This window comes from Megalobrama amblycephala, linkage group LG1 (genome assembly GCF_018812025.1).
Source record: "Megalobrama amblycephala isolate DHTTF-2021 linkage group LG1, ASM1881202v1, whole genome shotgun sequence".
NCBI lineage: Eukaryota > Metazoa > Chordata > Actinopteri > Cypriniformes > Xenocyprididae > Megalobrama > Megalobrama amblycephala.
In genome coordinates, this window is record NC_063044.1 from 8,028,608 (window position 1) to 8,035,862 (window position 7,255).

General features: G+C 39.5%; 1 protein-coding gene across 5 annotated transcripts; it reads right to left on the reverse strand.

Annotated features, from left to right (window-relative positions):
* Nucleotides 1-894: 894 nt before the first annotated feature.
* On the reverse strand, nt 895-7,025 carry LOC125243045. Of its 5 annotated transcripts, XM_048152347.1 has the most exons (10): nt 5,082-7,025; nt 4,801-4,865; nt 3,102-4,678; nt 2,918-3,002; nt 2,698-2,832; nt 2,431-2,588; nt 2,213-2,324; nt 1,737-1,980; nt 1,388-1,538; nt 895-1,170 (listed from the first exon to the last, which is right to left on the reverse strand). In XM_048152347.1, the coding sequence occupies exons 3-10, from the start codon at nt 3,414-3,416 to the stop codon at nt 895-897; spliced, it is 1,476 nt and encodes a 491-aa protein (XP_048008304.1). In that variant the 5' UTR covers nt 3,417-4,678; nt 4,801-4,865; nt 5,082-7,025. The 5 variants fall into 5 exon arrangements, with proteins under 5 accessions (XP_048008304.1, XP_048008278.1, XP_048008288.1 ...); XM_048152321.1 differs by having other exon boundaries at nt 3,102-4,865; XM_048152331.1 differs by having other exon boundaries at nt 4,801-7,025.
* Nucleotides 7,026-7,255: the final 230 nt, after the last annotated feature.

Consider the following 7,255-nt stretch of genomic DNA (forward strand, 5'->3'; position numbering starts at 1 on the left):
TGTCGGGTCAAGGAAGCATGCAGCAGCAGCGAGAGGTGAAAACTTCGAGTCAGTGTGATCAAGAAAGCAGCTGAACCTCTTGTCCATGTTTCATACCTGCCAACTTTTCAAAAAACCTTGGAGTGAGATTTTGTCAGGGGTGGTCAAAATAGTGCCGCGCAGCACGCACACAGCCACACAAGTTGGTGGCTCAGATATCAGAGTATTGAAATTGACGTTCACCCATGTTGTACCCTGCATTCTGGTGGTTTGTGGGGGGATCCAAAGCTAGGGGCAACTTATTAGAGATAGACAATATTGGTTACATTCTGTGAAGCAAACATAGCTGAAGGTCCAACCCCAGGACATTTTGGATTAAGTAGATGTGATTTCCTGCATTCTAGTGGATTTTTGGGTGGTCTGCTAAAGACCACTTGCACCCATGTGCAATACCTGAACTTATTCTGGTTCATGTTTGGCATCAAGACTTGTAGGGCCTTCTAGACTTGAGCTGAACATTCAACCAGAAAACTATTGTTGTGCCTAAATGATTGCCTATGGACCACAATAAAGCCTCATACATAGACCAGTGTTTAAGATTTAACCTAGGTAGGTTGATTGATATTTTGAATGAATGGTATAACTGAAACCTAGCCTATGTTGTGAATGATTGTATTCTTAAGAGCACTTAATGATTTATGTTCAGCCAAAAATGACAAGATTAGTTAGGGAGGGACATTATTCTTCATTCAAATCCTCCCAGCACATGGTCCATCAGAAACAAAGTGCAACAAAAAATGTTATTAAACAGTACAACTTTTTCAAGTAATAAAACAGATGAATACATTACACAAAGAACTTAAAATGAGGCATAATCAGTATCAAATACAGATCAGAAGCTGGTAAAGTCCTTGTCTATGATCTGTGGGCATGGTTATACTGGCCTGTGGCCTTCTTGGAGGCCTTGATGATATCTGAGGGGGGCTCCCATTTGAAGCAGGGCTCCAAATTGGCCATCTTTATGGTCATTATTGATGACAAGGTGCCATCCAATGCTAGGCTGTTTCTTCTTTTGGTTTTGTTCAGTCCCACAACTGAAAACACCCTCTCAGCGTCTGCGTTTGCATGGGGCAACACCAGGACCAGCTTGGCCACGGCAGCAAGCCTCTCAAATTCTTTGGCTCCAGTCACCTATTGAAAATGCACCAAGAACACAATGGAAAAACATAGCTTGATGTTTGATCCATTAAAACTCTAAGTATACTGTAGGTTGATCCATTAACAAAGTTAAGATATAAACATGCATTATTTGCAACATGCATGACACATATGCTTGCAACAAAGTTTAAGCAACAGATGTAACCAAGACACACCTGCCAAAAAATAAAAATAAAAATAAATAAATTACCTTATGTTTCCGGTTTGCCATTTCAGCCCAGAAGCTTTCCATTTCAGTTTCGTCTTGCAAGGATATTATTGACATGGTCTGATAATTTAGAAACTCCTCACCCAGAAGGTCATGCTCCTCTGGTCCATGGTATGGGAGGAGATGGGGAAACCTATTTATGAAAGTAGAGTTACAAGTTGTTAAGTTTTAGGTATATTGTCATCAACCAGCAGCAATTCATACAGATCTTTGAGGAGAAGCCACATAAGAATAGCTCATATGCAGTTTAGGAGTGAACATACCTCATTATAAAACACAGGGTATTTTAGCTAAGATGATACAGATAATAATTAGAGAAAAAAAAACTAACCTTTCAACAAAGTACAGTACATCTTCGATGTCACTTGCAGCCCTCTGCCGTACATCTATGAATTTGGCATGTTTGATCAGTGGCTCTTTCAGTGGCAGCTTCTTAAGTGCATAATCCACAGCACTTGTCAGGAAACACAACACAGCTTCATGGAATGAATCCACCTGCTGTGGTGTGATGTCACCCTCGTCGAGTAATCTGTTAAGTTTAGCCCTGGTTGTGAACCCAATGTTCAACTTTCTTCCTGTCACAGATACAGCATATCAGGTTAACATAAATGGTTTAACATGCTGATGTGGCAATATCAGCTAGACACATAGGGCAAGAAATTCAACCAGAAACTCACGGTTAATGGAAGGACTACCACAAACCTTTCTACGTTTCTACTCATGAAGTGGCAAAAAGGCTAGGTACAAGGCTAAATATCACATTTAACATATCACACTGTTTGATCATATCAATAGTCAAACACTAACCTGGTAAATGGTTTGCCTTCTCTTTAAAGGCAATTTCACAAGGCTCCTCATGACCCTGCAGCGCTGCTGGAACCATAAACTTGGAACATAGCTTGCGTACGAATTTCACCATCTGTAACAGACATTTACAAAAATAGTAGGTCAAACTTGGTTTAGAGGATCGCTAAAGATATCAGCAAGAAACACATAATGGAAAAAACAGCAAAATCCAATCCCACCTCATCATGTAACAAAAATATTGAAGACTGCTCTCTCTGAAGAAGCAAGTTGAAAGAAGTGAAAGTTGGTACAGTGGCTTGGAAGAACAGCAGGTACACTTCTGTCATGGGGTCAGTGAATGTCTTTGCAAGCCTCTTGAACCTGGCCTGATTTTCATCTTGAATCAATAAATAAATAACACCAAACAAGAGGTTATCATTAATACAAATATGTGACTAACAATCCAGGTAGTTGCTGCATAATGAAATTGAAATTGATGACCATACTAGCAGATTTGTAGTAGCTGGCCAGAGGTTCATACAGCCTCAGGATCCTGGTCACACAACGTTCAAGGCTTAGCCAACGAACCGAGATATGCAGGAGGACCTCCATGTACTCCGCTTCATGGAGCTCACAAAACTCTGTTTTAGACATTTAATTCCATATCATATATTTTCTACAGCACAGCATTTCAATATTGCACTTAATAGTATCAAAGATACATACCTGTCAGGTATCCTTTCCGATTTGTACTACCCTTGAACCAGTAACCGATGTCCACTACCATATCCTCCAAATCAAAACCGGACACCTGCAATGCATTAATCAAATCATAACACATTCAGTCAATGCATGTAATTAGGATACAGATAAAAAGTTACATGTAAAGATAAATCAAGTCTTAACTCACTTTAAAAAATCCCACTCCTGCAGCTTTGGCAGTGTTATGTGCCACGTGACAAGGACAACCATGAATATAGGTGTTGGGATGGTTCTGGAGGACCCTAGAGGCAATGGAATTATGTGGTCCAATATTCACAGCTGCATTGTCGACTGAGAGACCAATGCAGTTCTCCCAAGGGATGCCATGTTCCTCTAAGGTGCCGTTAATTTTGGTGAAGATCTCACTTGCTGTCCCACTTCTTGTCCCACTTGTTGTGCACATACTTAAAAACTGGTGAACAACTTTGCTGCCCATAAAGACCCGGACAGTAAGCGGGTTCATCTTTTCCACTCCTATAATAATGACAAGTTATAATCAATCAGATGTTCAAGTTGATAGATGTTTAAGAATACACAAAGCAAATGTTTTGCAAACGAGAAAAATCTCAAGTTTGGGAAATACCAGTGTCATTCGACCCATCAGTAACAAGGGTATATGGGGATTTTTTCATCTCCTTCACAAGCTCCTGTGTGAAATATGGTGCGAGTGCTTCATTGATAATGCACGATGACTTAGTCCTGGCACACCTGTACTCCTGCGCTGTCTTCGAGTCTCCAAAACATTCTTTTAGGAGAGGCCCCAGGTGGTCTGCAAAGGCTAGGGGGATGTTGTGAACTACCAACCCAGCTGTCAATTTGACCTCAGCCCTTCTTGTCTGTAATAAATTAAATTATTAATCCTCCCAAAAGACCATAGTTTATTTCAAATAGACACCTGCGATAATAGGGCACAGGTAAAAAAAAAAAACCTCATTCAGCAACTAAGATCTCAAATTAAGAAAACTGGACTATACTACACTGAAATACACAACCTTAAATTAGTCAAAACTATCAACCATGACATTACCATGATCAACTACAACTCAAAACTCTTTTCTGAACCTTTACACATATCATACCTTAACCTCTTGTGCAGACATCCCCCCAACAGAGGAAACAGGCATTGCATATTGAAATATTGTGGCTGTGGACTGTAGTGCCTTTTGCTTTTCTTGGTGGCCTTTGGTTTTTATGTGGCGCACTACATCTGCAACACCCTGGTGGCAACATGAATTTTCAACACGGCAGACTGCACACCAGTAGTGCGTGTTGCGGCTCCCTCTGGTAATAAATGGCCATGAAGAGGTCCACTCCTGTTTGAAAATGGATCTATATGTTGCTGCTCCAGCCAGATCACGACTCTTCTGGCCCTGCTGTTGGATTGGGGGGGGTCTCATCTATCTGTCCCTCTGTGTCTTCTATCTGTCCCTCTGTGTCTTCTTCCATCTGACATGTTGCTCGTTCCATTTGTCCTGTCTGTTGCTCTTCTACATGTGCTTCTATCTGTCCTTCATGTTGCTCTTCTGCATGTTCGTCTATCATTTCTGCCTGTTGCTTCCTCTGTCCTGTTCGTTCCTCCTCTGTCTGTCCTGTCATTTCTATCAGTTGTTCTGGCTGTTCTGTCAGTGTGTTTGTCTGTCTTTTTTCACTTGGATTATTCTTTAAATAAAATAAAAGGTTTCGCTTTTGTCCTGGCAGAGGTCTCTTTTGGGACATCTTTGAAACCTTAAAGAATTCATGGTCATGTTGGTTTAATAACTTTACTCTCGGTTAAAAAACAAGCCTTGCCTAACTTCTGTTGAACAAATTTTCCATATTTGTTAAATTCTTTGGAATACATCTCTTACCTGTTTGAAAAGGTGATGTTAAGTTCTACAGAAAATAATCTTCATCCAAAATGAGTCCTTTTGGCCTGTTAATAAAAAGATAAATGCCATGTGAATAAACAATGCTAGGAACTGATGTTTTGAACATGCAGCAGCCTATACTATGAGGTTAACAAGGTGCTCTCCTGCTATGACAGCTGATTCACTCATGTTCACAAACGAACACACAAGCAAATTATTTAATTCAAGATGTAAAGTTTAAGAGCGTAAGTACTCAAGGATGACATTTCATTGTAACATACCTAGTCTCAGCTGAGCTCAGATTTTCATCACCAGTCGTCTCCTCGCAGTAGTTTTCCCTGGTTTTCCCCGCTGTCTTTCTTGTATCTTCTTCTTCTGTTACTTGCTTCAAGGTGCAGTGCATAGGGTTCAGGGACGCTTAGTAGCGCCATCTGTTGTTGGGGAGTTTGAAAAGGAACGAGCGATTCAGCGATTCTCGCCTCAAGATTAGATTTTTTTTTATTTATTTTTTTTGCGTGAGAAATGTGATGTGTGGCGTGAGTGCGTGTGAAAACAGGCAAAACCGTGTGTCACACGGCGAAAGCGTGAGAGTTGGCAGCTCTGATATATAATGATTGTCTTTTTAGCTGCAGTGCATTTAAATTAAATTCACCTCATAAATCTGAGAGGGCACATGCCTCTTGGGTTTGACTACATAACAATTCACTCTTCTTACAAAAAATATTATGTGACCTGGTGAATTTGTATATATTGTCTTAACAACATTAACCCCCCACCCCCCTTTTAACAAATCCAGTTGAGCTTTCTCTTCCAAAACAGATGGCACTTGATTTAGGTCAAACTCGATATAAAACACCACCACACGCCTCTAAGAACAGTGTAGTTTTTACAAGCCAACAGCAGAAATGGCGAGAAATACCGTGGGAAGCTCTCACAAACTCTGACAGCTGCTGTGGCATCTGGGAATGTCGCCGGAAGTAGCGCTGCGACCTGCCAGAGAAGGAGGTCTCTGCGGAACAAAAAGGGGCATTTCCCAATTTTGGGGTGTTGTCATATGGGAATAGGTGTTTTTCAACCTCTTTACCTGATTTGATCAAATCGAGTGGGAGATTTCCAGAAAAACAATGAGATATGTCTTGTATATGAATGTGTATTATTGTAAACTAACAGTTGTTTTTAACGTTTCTTTTGCATGAATGTGCTTGCTAGCCCGTTGTAAAAAGCTCCAAGCAATCTACTTCCACTCACTCCTAGCCATAACTATTATTTGCTAACATTCGCTATTCTATTTGATGAATCTGCTGGTCACTTGATTTGTTTTAGTTTTACCATCAGGTTGTGGCTACAGTGTCTGTGGTCAATAAAATGATTATAAAGTCTTCAGAGTCATCATTTCAGATTAACACATTTCCTTTATTTTAATGCATATACAAGGTCACCCAGATAGCATACGTATGTCTGCAAGACGTCTGTTAAAGATCACTTCATCTGGAAACCATCTGCTGTTTACAAACATCTGATAGACATCTTTAAGATATCCGTTTTACATACTTTCCAAATCATAAACATCTTAAAGACATCTTCTAAATGTCCTATAGTTGTATTGCAGATGAGCAAACACTCTAAAAAATACATCTAAAAAATACATCTTCCAGACATAAACACACATCAAATAGACGTCTACAAGAAGTATGTGTGCTATCAGGATAGTCTCATTAATGCATATAAAGCTTATACAATATACGCTGAGGCAGTCATGTGTGGTTGATAGCCTGTAAAAAACAATTACACTTAAAATTAAAGTTAATATATAAACAGCGCCGCCGCTCCCACCACGCGCATCACGCACTGTGGGTAGGGCACCAAGTGCTGAGGGGGCACCAAAAATAGCCTAATGAAAATTATTTTTTTAAATGCCGGTATTATTTCATTAGCCTATAGAAATATTAGGCACATTTTAGCCATGTATATGTAACAAAAAAGGGGGAACAAGAAAGATATTTAATAATTGCTCTAGTCTAGTCTAGAAAGTATATAAATCACAAGCACTGTCTAGCCAACATATTCGGTTCTCTGTGCTCATCTGTTGATATAGTGCAGTATGTCACTTTAATAGCTTTTATGACGAAGGTTTACACCACGTGAAATTTGGCATGCGAGAGATTTAAATAAAAAAGGCTGTTGATTGCGTGCCATTGGTTGTGTTCTTCTGCGTTAATCATATTGAAAAGCATCAATTATTATACAAGACTTCTAACACAAGAAGGTGAAATATCTAGCCTTAAGAAACTATTTGACTAATGATAATTCTTGTAGCCCTGCAGGAGAAAAAATACTGTAGTAATTTATAGTAAATAATAGTGTTTTTGAACCATACTATAATAAAGTACTTGATTTATTTTGTTGTGGTAATTCGGCTAGTTGCTGTGGTAATATAACAACTATAGTAATATAA

Excerpts from the sequence above, each read along its gene's own strand:
- LOC125243045 (XM_048152347.1), bottom strand. The coding sequence starts at position 3,416 with ATGAACCCGCTTACTGTCCGGGTCTTTATGGGCAGCAAAGTTGTTCAC. Across the intron at positions 3,003-3,101 it reads CAGGAGTGGGATTTTTTAAA|GTGTCCGGTTTTGATTTGGA; the intron begins GTGAGTTAAGAC and ends AATGCATTGCAG. Across the intron at positions 2,833-2,917 it reads TCGGAAAGGATACCTGACAG|AGTTTTGTGAGCTCCATGAA; the intron begins GTATGTATCTTT and ends TGTCTAAAACAG.